The 15,002-nt window shown below is 37.0% G+C and overlaps 1 protein-coding gene across 1 annotated transcript; it reads right to left on the bottom strand.

Annotated features, from left to right (window-relative positions):
- Nucleotides 1–3,381: 3,381 nt before the first annotated feature.
- rbm24a (RNA binding motif protein 24a) lies at nt 3,382–14,253 on the bottom strand. The gene is made up of 4 exons (XM_028461487.1): nt 13,861–14,253; nt 10,673–10,796; nt 10,517–10,571; nt 3,382–4,973 (listed from the first exon to the last, which is right to left on the bottom strand). Exons 1-4 carry the CDS (start codon nt 14,026–14,028, stop codon nt 4,634–4,636), a joined length of 687 nt encoding a protein of 228 aa, XP_028317288.1. The 5' UTR covers nt 14,029–14,253; the 3' UTR covers nt 3,382–4,633.
- Nucleotides 14,254–15,002: the final 749 nt, after the last annotated feature.

The raw sequence follows: 15,002 nt of genomic DNA, 5'->3' as shown, positions 1-15,002 counted from the left end.
TTAGCATTTAATCTGACTCTTTGGAATCAGACTGTGTTCATTTGGTTTAAATTTATGAATCATATCACACAATCTGGAAGTAAGAAAGGGAGATGATGAAAACAATTAACATGTAAAGATAAAACATGCTACTTTCTGGGTATAGGTGCTGAAAAGGAGCCCGTCGATCCTTTGTGTTCTTTCCTGTGGGTGTGTTGTTGTTGTTAGGGCAAAGCATGATAAGGCGGAAAGATTGTGAAAGTGACAACCTATTCTGGGTGCCAGGCTGCTTGTGTAAACAGACTGATACACAGTCACTGACATCTGTTGTGGTGTCCGTCGAGAGAACTGTGCAACAATAGCCTGGAGTCAGCAACTCAGCTCTATTTCAACTGATGAGCAACAATGACGTAATCACTGATTTTTGAGGTGCTGGGACTTTCCTGTATATATACACACACACACAGGCAGGAACAAATAAGTGGGAAATCCTGTAGAAACTTGCAAAACATAAAGACTTTTTCAACGTGGGAATTAAAAGTGGGCAATCGCATCATGTTGTCATTGATATCTGTTTTTTAAGATTTCTGAAAAGGTTTAAAAATAGGCATCAGAGGAAAGCTGGGTTAACTCAAACCTCATATTTAACTATACCAGTGTAAATGTGTGCTGGGATCACTCTGTATATACTTATCCTTCCAGGTAGCTATAATAGTGAATCCCAGGTTCACGGGGATTGTGAAATTGTCTCATGAATGAATCCATCTTATTGGTGCTATAGTCTAGTCTAGTCTAGTCTAGTCCCCTACTTAACCATAACTAAAATGTTCTATTAAAGATGCAGGACACAACATTGTTTCCCTCAGATGAATTCATAGGAAAGGCCTCAATAAATCAAAGTTAAATTGGTTTGGGGTAAAAAAAAATTTAAAAAAAAGATGTAAAAGGTTGAAATTGCTATACCAAAAGTTTGCTTTCCTCTCCACCATAAACACTAATTTGTTGCCATTTTCACGCATTGCATTGTGGGATGTGGAGTTAAGTAAATAGATGGACAGAAATGTATTTACTTCATTCTTACCATGGCTTCTTGTGTTTCTTTACCACTAAAAAGACAGAGATTAGACATTTTAAGTTATTTTGGAAGTTTGTTAAGGACAGATTATTATTTCAATGTGTAGTTATGAAAACAAACAGTATTTTTAAACTTTACAGAGGATAGCTTCTAACTTATTTTAATGTCTATTTCTATAAAAGGCTATTACGTGAACTTACTCGTCAGGTTCCGTTTGGTTTTAGTTGACTGTAGCCCTTGTGGTGTTCTTTTTGTTCTAGTTTCCTGTTTTAACTCTTGTTCTATGTGATTAGCTGCCTCATGTTTTGCATCAGGTGTGGTTCGTTCCCAATGACGCTTCCCTCTCTAATTAGCTGAGTATTTGGACTCAGAATGAATGCTGGTTTATTGTCAATGTTAGCCTGTTCTGTCAATACAGAAGGATATGAGTTTTAAGCTTTGGCTTCCCTACGTTTGCTATAATAGCACTGTATTTAAATTCAATGCAAAAACACATCATATATACAGTATATATATATATATATACATATATACTTCAGACACATCACTGACTTTAAATACCTAATATAAGATTTGTTACAAATATAAATTGTATTGTACAAGCACAGTACGAAGGCATTTTTTTGTAGATATCAATAGTCCGAGGCTGATATGGAAATTTCTCAGTCTTTTAATAATTCTTCAAAGAAAGGATGGCATGAAACAAAATAAAACTATGGGAGACCATATTGATAATGGAAATCAGTCTGATATCAGCAAAAATATAAACCCCCCAAAAAACAGACATGGCCTGCATCTAAAGCCTCCAATACGAGCAGTCCGTTCCAGCATTTTTATCCAGCCACTGACTGAACTAAATACTGAGAATAAAACTTACTGTAACTGAAGTTAACCTGAATTTTTATTATGCACTTTAAAAGTGCAATTTGTTTTTATTGGTGTTCAGGTTATTTTTAATGGTCTTCTTATTTATTTTTATATGTATTCTTTTTCATTGTGAATATGCTTGTGTTTAAGTTAAACCAGTGGTTATTTTGCACTTTAGAAATATGTTTAATTTGTTATTATTGGATTTATTGGAGTCTTATCAATATTTTTTATTTTTTTTATTCAACTGTAGAATATTCTTCTGTTTAAGGTTAGCATGTATGAAACCCTTTGGTTAATAATAAGTGGGTACGTTTTTCTCATACCTACTGTTGCTGACTATTGTTCTCTGTTTGAGAAACATCACTTGATCAACAAAATAAGCAATTAAAGTATGTATTATTTGTGCTCGTATCAGATCAGATTGATATCATATCGGTTAATGATCATGTCAGTATTGTATCGGAAGTGACCAGGATACCCTTAATTAAATTTAAGTTTATTTGTATTTGTAATTTCTTCATGTTTGACATAGTTCCTGCATGGAGTCAAAACTGCTCAGCTACAAAAAGTGCAGAATGTTTCCTGGTGAAATAAACAGACTCACAATGAAGCACAAAACTCACACATTCACTCTCTTATTTCATCATTTTATTTCATCTTGAGTAAATGTTGTTGAAATCCTGATGTAAATGTTTTAATACTAACAGAATCTTTTCATTAAAATAGCAACACTTTACATGCCTTCATCCAGTGACAATGAAAAGCTGCTTAAAAAAGTATTTTTTTTTTGTTGTTGTTTTTTTTGTTTCATATTTCCCTTGTAAGAACGAGTTCAAGTATAAAAATTCCCAACAGTGTAAAACAGCCCATTGGTTGAATACTGAGCAAAAAGGAAGCACAGCTACTGAAACCCTGACAATGACTATACATTCTAGTGATGAAAAGCAGCATTTTTGCTTGTTTTTGTCAAAGTCGTAATTGTTCGTCCTCTCATCTATACACAGAGTACAACCTGCATGCAAACAGGCCTGCATTTAAATAAAGTTTCATTCATACAAAAGGTGTTAAGCTAATGTTCAATGTCCTAGAAATAATAAAAACAAAAGAACAGTGCACATAACAGGTATTTCAAATCATTTCTACATCAACATTTTGGTTGAGTATGTTAATCATAAAAATAATGTATACTATTAACTAATGAATAACTTATATATGCCTTGAGATGAGTACATTATAATATTATTAACACAGTACCGACACTAGTCTCTACCTTCAGAGTGTTAACGTAGTCAACCCTCAAAAATAAATATCTTAAATAGTAGATTTTTTTTTTTCCTTTTTGTTTTTGTTTTGTTTTTTTATCTTAAATAGTACAAATGTTGTAATAAGGCACACGGATTGACATTAGAGTGAAGCTCCACCACCTGCTGCTGATAGTGTGTGAGTGTGTACCTGACAGTAGACGACAGCAGCACAGGGGAAATGCTGACAGCGGCAGATCTGTGTAACAGAGGGGAGGGGGGGATTGGGGGTTCATGGTGGAGGGGCTCAGGGTAAAGTCTGTCCCAATGTCCCAATAGGCTCGGCCGAAGGATTAAAATGTGACAAGCGATGTGAGTCTTTCCAGAGCGATCTGTCTGTGTGGCTCCAAACCATCCCCCCCACCCCACCCCACCCCCCCCTGCAGCAGCTGCTCAGCCCCCCCGAGCCCTAGGGAGACACCACTGGGCCTCCTTTGTCTCTGAATGCTATGTGAGCAACTCTGGGAGCATGTGTCAGTAAACGTGTGAGTGAAATGTTAAAGAGCAACAGTTTTAGTGTTTCTCATTGTCTGAATACATTTTCCACCTGTCTCACTTGGTCGGAGCCTTTGTGTGCTTTACAACGTCCCTCGTTAGTGATGACATCCTCTCTCTTTAGGTCTCTTTTCTCTTTTTTTTTTTTGTCTTGTGGTGTTTTGTTTTTGTTTGTTTTTTTGGTTTGCATAGGTCTGAGGTCCAGGCACAGAGTCAATAAAAAAGGGACATTCAGCATTAGGAGGATCAACAGACAGTTGTTCCAAAAGTGTGAGACGACGTCCTCAACCTACTGACAGAGGTCACATAATAACAACTAACACAATGGAAACGGCACAATTTCCCTGATAATCAGAAAATATCAACTCCAAAAATGACTGGAATAACAAGCAGAGCCCTTAATGTGTCATATAACAATAATAAATATGGAGGTTAAGAGGACATCTACACTAATGTTAAAGACAGCAATAGGACTTGAAGGCTTAGCTAAACACTTACAGTATTCCAACCACAGGGATTAGTTCCTGGATTTTTCGTCATAAAAAAAAAAAAAAAAATTAAATACTGCACTACAACAATAACAGTAATGATATAATCATAGAACAGTAAATGATACTAAACATCTTTTATCTCGCTTCGTCTACAACTTATTTCTTTTGGTTGAAGCACAGCAAGTTGGAAAGCTACTGTAAAAGTATCCACCTCATCATCAGCATCAGCATCAGCATCAGCATCAGCATCAGCATCTAAACCAACTCTGACACAGAGTTGTGGACATGCCACACCTTTAAAGCTGTGCCTTCCTTTGTTTCACCCCGGCCACTGTCGCCCATTCTTCTTCCTGCATGTGCAGCTGCTGCTACTGCAGTCGCTGCTGCTGATGCAGTCGCGGCTGCTGCTTCTAAAGTCGCTGCTATTGCATGCGGTCGGCTTGCAGCTGCTGAGGCGGGTACTGGCCGAAGGTGGCAGCAGCAGCTGCGGCAACTGATCCCGGGGCGGCTGGAGGTAAAGGCTGCTGAAGAGCGTAGCCGTATCCTGCAGTGGTCATGTAGCCGGTGGCAGCAGGGGAGGCGGCGTAAGGATACTGCTCGTACGCGGCTGCGGCGTTGGCAGAGTACTGTGCATAGGCAGCTCCAGTGTAGTCGATGTAAGGGGAGGTGGCGGCGGCTGGTGTAGTGGCCGCTGGCTGCACATGAGGGATGACCATGCTGGGCTGTACAAAGGCCTGAGGGTACATGTAGTGGGCTGGGATTCTGTGGAACAAACACACAAGTTATTCACAGAAAGTCTTAAAGGTGCTAGTCCTACTAGTTCAAATGCTAGTCCCAGTGCTAGTCAAATCAACCATCAAAAACACCAAAGAAACATCTGCTAGTAGGGATTAGAGCAGCATAGGGTTGCCAAGATATATAACACAGTTAGAATAGCACTAGAAGGGAGGAAGACTTGGTCAAATGGTCAAGAAATTCACACTGCAGATGAGATACGGAGGACAAGATGGCAGGTTTCCTTGATTCTTGATGTACATTTGATCAAGGTTTTGACCTGCTTTTCCTCGTCTCCATGATGTAAAATGTGCTCTTGGTTCTTGGACCCCTGCAGACAATATTCCACCCCTGTAATTGCAGCATCTGCAGGTTCTCTTCCACTGTTTTCTCTTCCAAATGAATCTAAGCTCATGTATTTTGAGTTTACTAGAGTTTCTAAATTGGCCATCAGATTGAACATGTGTGTGTTTTTTCACGCCACTTTTTTTTTTTACATCACTTATTCTAAACTAATGTTTATATCAATGATATGACTAAAAAGAGCTGAGACTCCTTTTTGTCGTCTGACAAGTAAACTAAAAGTGTCTGCTGCTGTTGGACAGACAGAGAAACAAAGACGTCGCTTAGCATCCTGATGTGACATTATATCCTGTAACTTAATCTTGAGAGACATACAGACATTTTTAGGGACTATGTGGCTCGTCTCTTTGGTCATTTGTGTGTTTGGATCAGAGACGGAGCTGCAGGCGGGGGGGAGGGCTTTACACTATTGAGGGTTTCAGGCATAGACAAGGAAAATGAGTCTTGAATAGCACTGTGAAAATAACACTTTGACAGCTGGACAGCGTTTAGAGAAGATGCTGCTGGCCTTTTTCCTTTCTGTGTAAAGAGTAGAAGTGGGTGAGAGATGTTTCCATTAAATACACAGTCCCAAACAATGAGCACATTCTGTCCTCCATTTTTTTTAGCCTTATCCGAGCTAAAAAAAAAAAAATTATAAAAAATTGGTCTGTCTATCTGTGTAAATGTGCATTTCAATAGGAAAATTGCAGAAAAGGGATCAGAGAAGGAGGTTGGATCTATCATGGCGACCCTATTGTGAGTGTTTATCATCCATTGAAACACACGTCACGTCTAAACACAGTGAACAGGGAGGAAAACAGAAAAAACAAAGAACAGCAGGGCCTCAGAGAGGAAGAAATAATAAAAAAAAAAGGTTCACCTCTAGGCTACACTCACTATGATAACAATGACAGGAGGCCCGGCACAATCAACCAGCTGACAGGACAAAAATATGAGGGGGCCAATGTGTGCAAACAAGTGAGTAATGGGGCACTGGATCATCACCTATGGGTGCCTACACAACAAGGATTCTTCAGCTAAGGCATGGATGTCAAACTTATTTTAGTTCAGGGGCCAAATGTGGACCAGTTTGATCTCAAGTGGGCCCTTTTTTTTAGGTGGAAAAAAGAAACATTTTAACATAAATTTTGCAATAGTTTTTAATATCAGTCCCTGCCGGATCTTCACTTCTGAATTGATTTTGCAACTAATTTCTGTGAAATTTAGAGGAATTATGTGGAATTGTTCATGAGAAATTGCAATATTTCCAGGAAAATTGAAAGTTCATTCTGCAATTTGCAATTAAAAAATGACTAAGAAAAAACTAAAAAAAAAAAAAAAAAAAAACTAAGGAAAACTGTACAAGCCCCTAAAATATTGTAGAATTTCAATAAATTGGGAAATTTGAGATATCTACAACTGGATTATTTGGTAATTTACACTATTATTATTTTTTCTCTGTCTCTGTCTCAAACTTGGATGCACTGAAGGGATGCATTTGGCCCCCGGGCCTTAAGTTTGACACATGTGAGCTAAGTAATGCTGACGCTCTCGTGTGAATGAAACTCTGCAGGTCTGGGCAGGGCAACATTAACCCAGACACATCGCAGCAGACGAACCATTACAACACTTTCCTGCAGTCAGATTAAAAGTCAATAAACTGTCAGCAAATAGGATCGTCAGTGCTACACTGATTACACAGTTAATCTACAACATGCTGACTGTGTCAATTGGTGAAAAAGCACGTGTTCATTTTGTGAGCAAATTTACATTTTACTGTGGTTTTTTTTTTTTTTTTTTTTTGCCTTTTGGGAAGTCTATGATTTAGTTTATTCATCATTACAATCATCAATCATTGGTTTTATTGTAGTTTCAGTCAAGTACATTCACAAGGATTCACTCAATTAAAGTTCTAGATCGACTCAATGGCTTTAAAGAGTCCAGTCCAGTGCAGCATGCTCAAGGTTGACATTTTTCTATCAAATGTACATCCAATTCTATAAGCCTGTGGCAGAGACTCTTAGTTTTAACAATAGGCGTGATTGTTAATGTTTTTAGTGACTTGAAGCTATAATCCAGTACAGTAGGGCCAAACTTCTGGACATTAGTACTCAGTAAACAGGTGACCCATGGCCTCACACAGCCCAGCACTGCTTGTACTTCACATTTGAATCATGTGTTTGTTTTTTCTTATTTGTGATTATACTTTTGTTCTGACTACTCATGCTGTTTATGGAAGCACAATGACAGTAAAAGAATTCTGACTGTGAATCACACCAACGGCTCAGGGGAGTATTCTGCCTTTAATATCCTAACATTTACATGGAGATCAAGAATACTTTTTTTTTTTTAATGTTTTTTTTTTTTTTTTTTACAGCCATTCAACAATGTGTGAAAAAAACTTTTCTTGTTTTATATTAAAACTAAATTTGCCCTCACATGTTTTTTTTCTCTATCCCCCTGACACCTTGTTGAGTCCATTACTTGCATTTGACGTCCTCTCCTTATCTACAAACACTCAAAGTCACACACTGGCATGGATTAGTTCAGGTTAGCTTATTTAACACTGTTGCACACTGACCTATATTTTCTATAATACTAATACTTAGAGGTTAACGTAGTTCACATGGTTTTGTTAATGGGACTTATTATGGCACTCCAGTTTCCTCGCACAGTTGCAAACACTATTCCTAACTTGACTGGAGTCTCTAGAGCAGGATACATACATACAATACATGTTAATAGCCGCAAATATCTGAATTAAACACGCACACTAGGAGAACATGCAAACTCTCCACAGAGAGAAGCAAGCAATGCTGGACCAAGTCAAAATCTGGATCTGTTTGAATTTGAATCTTCACACTGTGAGGCAGCAATACCAGCCATTTTTCCCACTAATAATCTCCATTCCATGATGCCATACTTATTTTATCATTTTTCATATCCGTTGTTGTGTCCTCATAACCGTCTATCACTCTCTGTTTATGTTAAACAAAGAGGATTAGTGTCCATTTAGGGTGGTTTATTTATGTTATGTATGCATTAATTTATCACCCGCTTATCCCTGATCTGGGTAACAGAACACAATCTCTGCATTGAATAGCCAATAAATGGATTAAAGCCAAAGCTGTTGAAAAAACAGTAAAAAATCCCTGATTTATTACAGTAAGCAATGTTAGATGTATTTGTAAACTGTGTCACATTCATGAGGTTGATGGTTTGATTCTAATGTACAAGTCTATTCACTTATCAGTCACTGTGCTATGCTACAGGTTCACTATAGTTAAACACACACACACACACACACACACACAAATTGGACTGCACTGGGCTTCATGCGACTGCAGTGTCAGCATTCAGGGCTTTATGTGACACAATGGGTGCGCTTGTTTTCTTTAACACCACGAGCTCATGTGACGAAATCTCGCTCCCAAAAGAATGAGAGAGAGAGAGAGAGAGAGAGAGAGAGAGAAAGAAAGAAAGAGAGAGAAAGAGACATCCAGACATTTGTTTGTGTCACACTGGAGACTGTGGAGCACTGACCTGCACTGAGCTCCAATGAGCTGAACATAAAGACGCCACACAAACACAATCAGGTCCCGTTACCCATACGCACCAAGGATGGCCACGTACACGGATCACGCCAACTCATCATCATCTGCTCGCGCTTCAATAAGAGAGTGTATCAGTAGGACGTGTTCATGTTTAACCCTCCTATTATCCTTAAATATTACTAACACATTTTACCATCAGGGTCAAATTGACCCCAGAGGAATACCAATGTAAAAAAATATATATAATTATGATAATGTTATGCTTAATTAATTGCAACCATTAAATTAGGAAAAGTCATGAGGCAAAAAAATAAAAGTTAACTATTATAATTGGAGGGTTAAACACCACTGGATATGATGGACATACACATGAGTAGTATATAGGGGTGTCTCAGTCCGATATCGATATCGGATAATGGTCCGATATCAGCCTGAAAACAAATATCGGATATCGGATTCAAATTTCCGAATTTCCGATTTATTTTAATATTTTTACAATTCATTTTTTATGTATTTTATTCAATTGTAGAATACTGTAGATATTATGTCGAAGGTTAAAATGTATGTATTTAATTGGTTAATAATAAATGGGTCAGTTTTTCTCACACCTACTGTTGCTGACTATTGTTCTCTGAGTAACATCACTTGATCAAGTCTTTTATAACATTCCACACTACAAAATAAGGATTTTTAATTTTTAGCAAAAAAAAAAAAAAGTATGTACGATTCATGCTGATATCGATATTGATACGCAAGGCTGCAATATCGGTATCATATCGAAAATGAAAAAGTTGTATCGGGACATCCCTAGTAGTTTATGTGTCTTTGTTCTGGTGGAAAGCTGTGAAAGGTTGGGCCAAAGAAGTAAAAAATGAAGGAAACTTCACGCAGAAATTTCATCCTTCACTCCAACACACACAAGTCAATCACAAGCTAAATGCAACCAAAATAAAAAATTCAAGCAAATCTTTGCTCCTTTTTTTTTTTTTTTTTAGCAAAGATGACAAACGTCCAAACAAACACCCCAAAAATCAACCAATACAAAAGTATTTGTCACTGAGATTTTAGAAAAGCACACAGTCGAGCTAACAGCACCACGCCAGGACTGCACACCAAGCTATAGGAGTCTAATCAAATAAAATAGGAAAAAGTCAAAGTGAAACCCACATACATGCAATCTGTAATCACCATTCTCAGAACGTCTGATGCTACAGGTAATCTCTGATCTGTGATTACACGCAGAACTATTCCACAAACGTAGTAGCACAGCTATCTTAACCGAGAGCGAGCCTGTCAATCAGAGAAAGATAGATTACAGACAGGCTGCAGTATATGAATACACACTCACACACACTTTTTTTTTTTTTTGCTGACAAGCAAATCTATAAAAGACAGTTGGGTTACATTTTCAGGAGGTTTTCAAATCCCAAATTTTCAAAGCATTCATAACTTGAGGTTCAGCTCTGATCGTTTACAGACTGAAATCATCAAATACAACATAATCAGTGTAGTAGTCGTCGTCAACTAGATATTAGACAAAGCAATAGCTTTCATATGTCTTAATAATTATAACACACTCAAATGATTGATTCACTTATTATCAATCGTCTGTGTACACTAGTGGAAGCTTACCCATAAGGCCGCTGGATGAATGCTGGGTGAATCTGTGGAACACCAAAGGTAAAACCTGCAGATAAACACAGAAGAAGAAGAATAACTTTTCGCTCGCTCTCTTGCCTGCTTTGACACATTTGAATAAAACGAATGGTACAAAGAATAGATCGTCACCTGGCTGCATCACTCGAGGTTTGGCTCCCAGGTAGGCCAGGTTAACGTTGGCCTTCCTGCCATCGATGATGGGGTTTGGATCCTTACAGGCCCGATCTGCAGCTGAGCGGTCGGACATCGTCACCTAACGGGACAGAATTAAGTATGGAATCAGTAGATGAGACTAGACATCAATCAGCCTTCATATAACTACTTAAGCCAGAAGTTCACAACCTTTATTTGAGAGAGTTTAAGCATATTTATTGTGTGTAATGTGTTAATTTGAAAAAGAATTCAAAAAATGTAACAATTTAATTTAACTCTTTAAATGTTCTATGTTAAATGAATAACAATATAACAAAACATAATATTCAGTCCTTTGTTCTCAGGTAATGGGTCCATTTTTCCATTGAATATTATTTCCTCCACTATATTTATTCATTGACTCACAGTTGGTGGGTCAACTTTAAACCAGTTCTTTGTAATGCTTTTTTTTTTTTTTGCTGTGATTGTCATTATTTTAAAAAGATAAACATCACTTTTGGAGATGACATCCACCGATACAAGACCAAGGTAAACAATCATATGGATCTACAGGAATTTTACAACACAGAACCTCCCCACTAAGATGTATGACCTCACTCCAAAAGGATTAGAAGATGTGCAAGTGGTCCACATCTACTGGTCCAAAATGTACAAAAAAGGTAAATAAAGAGTAAAAATATAATTTTAAGCAGTTTTTTTCTACCTAGGTTTTTTTTTTTACCAATTACTAGACATTTCAGGTGACCCCATTTTAATTCCAGGCAACCCCGTGTGGGGTCCCAACCACAAGGTTGAAAAACATTGACTTAAGCTGTCAATGGAGTTATTGAACTAATAAATAACAAGTGAAAATGTCCTAAAATGTGGTTAAAATAAAATTGAGCGAGTTAATAATTGAAGTGAATTTGATGCTCTGGGTCAGAGCATCTAAATAAATACAGTTCTTGTATTGATTTGGTCCCATCCAACTGAAAACCTCTGAATGTTAAAGAAAAGTGTCAACTTAAACATGAATGTACTGTAAACAGATGAATTTAGTGGTCATTAAATACTGGTAATGGAAGACATTGTGTGTGATGCAACACAACAAATGTGTTTATAGTACACTGGTATGTGCTCGAGTCAAGAGTCTGATGGCTGAGTGTGGTAATCAGTGTGTGTGTGTGTGTGTGTGTGTGTGTGTGTGTGTGTGTGTGTGTGTGTGTGTGTGTGTGTGTGTTTGGCAGTGCACACGTATCAAGGCATAGATATGATGAAACTGTTATTGGAGCCCAGCTGAGAGGTCTGAGCACCATCACATGCATGAATTCACTGTGTTGATCTACTCGTGCCCTTTATAAGCCACAAACTCAACATCTAAGCACATTTATAACACGTTGTTTCCGCTCAGAGGAAGTGAAAGGCATCGGCGAAGCAGCAACGAGGAGAAAATCCACAGATGACGAACAACGATGAAAAGACAACAGCAGAAAGTTTTAGATCTGTGATGTACGAGTGTTTTTAGTGAGTGGGACGCTTGTCCTATTGAAGAGCAATAAAGCTGGTTGTGTTTCAAGCAGGTGGTTGGCAGTTAAATCCATGACTCCGTCGTAAATGTGTCATTCAACTCCGTTAAACGGTTTCTCAACACACAGCATGGCAAGTTTCTCTCTCTCTTCTTTAACGTTTGACAAACAAGTTTTGTCCTGGAGCTTTATTTGCCAAAGTGAACTCGTTCTTATGTGAAAAAATAATTACCACTGTATATAATAGAAAAATATAGTCATTCTCTTAAAGACTCTATCATATCATTTCCAATCAGGAAGCTGATATTGAGGTAAGAGTAGAGATGGGCGATATTATCGGCATGAAATTGTAATATTATTGGCATGGAAAATTGATATTGGTTGACATCGGTATTGGTTTTGCCGTCGATATTGGAAAACCAATATGTGCTGTTGTTTGAGACAACATGCTGAAAACCAATATGGCACTTTAGTGATGGACAATATCGGATATCGGCAAAAAACTAATATTGAACATCCCCAGGCTGTACTGAGCGTGAAGAGGCAGACATGATGTGTATAATAGAAAACTATACAAATTCTTTAGCAGACTTCATCATATTGTTTCCAATCTGAAAGCTTATATTGAGGTAGGAGTATAGATGGGCGATATTATCGGCGTGGAAATGCAATATCGGTTGACATCGGTATCGGTTTTGCCATCGATATTGAAAAACCAATGTGTTGTTTGAGAAAACATATTAAAAACTAATATAGCACTTTAGTGATGGACAATATCGAATATCGGCAACAAAAAAAAAAAAAAAAAAAAAACTAATATCGAACATCCCTAGGTAGTAGTCACTAAGTGTGAAGAGGCAGACATGATGTTAAATCAGCCAATTAGAAGTAATATAGAACTGGAAAATATTACAGAAGAGGACTTAGGGCCAAATTTGATAGAAAATAATTTTTGTGAAGTCAAAATTTCGAGAGAAATGTCAAAATATAATGTTGAGATTAAAGTTGAAATTTCGAGATTAAAGTCAAAATTTCAAGAATAAAGTTGAAATATAAATGTTGTGAATAAAGTCGAAATTTCGAGATATGTGCTGTTGTTCGAGACAACATAATAAAAACTAAAAACACACTTTAGAGATGGACATTTTTGAATATCGGCAAAAAACTAATATCGAACATCCCTAGGTAGTAGTAACTGAATGTGAAGAGGCAGACATGATGAAATCAGCCAATCAGACGTAATGTAGAATTGGACAATATAACTAGAAGTATTCAGGGATAAATAAATAGCCTAAATGAATTTATTCAAGTGAAATAATTAACAGTAAAACTAAAAAGAAGAATTATCCAAGTTAAGTTTTAGCCAAAAACCTGAAACTTAGCAACACTGACACATGATGGATGGATGTTTATTCTGAAATGAACTTGCTGTTAGCTTCCTGTGTTTCTTATTCACATCTTTTCAGTATCAGCACTTTAACTTGGCTGGTTTAGTCTGTTTTTAACTTCAGCTCCAAACAAGTCTGATCGCATACCGACGCACAGAGTCGCAGTGTGTGCGTGTGCGTGTGCGTGTGTGCAACAGTGACTTAAAGTCACACAAACACGCCCATAAATCAGTGGTGGTGAGAAAAGCTGATATCATTCATTAATACTCACAAATCCATAACCTCTGGACTTGCCGGTCTGTCTGTCAGTGATGACCACAGCCTCTTCGATCTCCCCGAACACCTCAAAGTATTTCCTGAGACTTGAGTCGGTGGTGTGGTAGGGGAGACCCCCGACGAAGATCTTGGTGTAGGTCGTGTCCTTTTGCGTGGTGTGCATCGTCAATGCAAAAGAAAAATAGAAATTCAATAAATAATAAATAAAGATGTATTAGTGCAAAGTCTCCTGTTCAGTGAGGTGATGGGCTCCTTGGGTTTCAACCCAAACCAAAGGTGAACACTGATGGAGTCTGGAGGTAGTTTGGTCTTTCCGACGATTGTCCTCCCACAGAAACCATCAGGTGTTCCCAGCTCTCCTCGGTTCCTCTGCTGTCTAACTAAATACTTTTTCAGAGCCATTCCCTAAAAAGCGCTGGCCTCCAGACTCCACCCAGTTTACCCAGACCGTCCCAGTCTCACCAGCCCGCCCACCGCAGAGACCCAACAGCTGGGAAGCCTGGGACTGCACCATCCCTGATCAACCATCCACAAACACAAAACCTATCACACAACCCTCAGTCCATTAGAATAATTATAATTATAATAATAATAATAATAATAATAATAATAATAATAATAATAATATAATTATTATTATTATTATTATTATTATTATTATTATTTATTATTATTATAATAATAATAATTAATAATTTTAATAATAATAATAATAATAATAATAATAATAATTATTATTATTATTATTATAATAATAATAATAATAATAATAATAATAATAATAATTTTAATAATAATAATAATAATAATTATTATTATTATTATTATTATTATTATTATAATTTTATTAATAATAATAATAATTATTATTATTATTATTATTATTATTATTATTATTATAATTATAATAATTATTATAATAATAATAATAATAATAATAATAATAATAATAATAATAATAATAATAATAATAAAGTATCAGAAAGATGAAACGGACCAAGTTTTAATGAATCAAGAAGAAGGAGCAAAGGTTCAGACTGACTTCACACACAAGCAGCCAATCTCGTCTTCCTCAGCAAGGTGCTGGGCATGCATGAGGAGCTCAGAGTAGAGTTGCTGCTCCTCCATACCAAAAAG

Source organism: Gouania willdenowi, chromosome 11, assembly GCF_900634775.1.
Source record: "Gouania willdenowi chromosome 11, fGouWil2.1, whole genome shotgun sequence".
In the NCBI taxonomy this organism is placed as follows: domain Eukaryota; kingdom Metazoa; phylum Chordata; class Actinopteri; order Blenniiformes; family Gobiesocidae; genus Gouania; species Gouania willdenowi.
Note: the sequence above shows the minus strand (reverse complement) of the source record. Positions and strands in the feature narration are given on the sequence as shown.

What these genes read in the sequence shown, in the direction of transcription:
- rbm24a (XM_028461487.1), bottom strand. Translation starts at nt 14,028, where the DNA reads ATGCACACCACGCAAAAGGACACGACCTACACCAAGATCTTCGTCGGG. An exon ending in AGTCCAGAGGTTATGGATTT is followed by an intron (nt 10,797 to 13,860) that starts GTGAGTATTAAT and finishes CTGTCCCGTTAG; the next exon opens with GTGACGATGTCCGACCGCTC. An exon ending in ACCTCGAGTGATGCAGCCAG is followed by an intron (nt 10,572 to 10,672) that starts GTGACGATCTAT and finishes GTTTATCTGCAG; the next exon opens with GTTTTACCTTTGGTGTTCCA.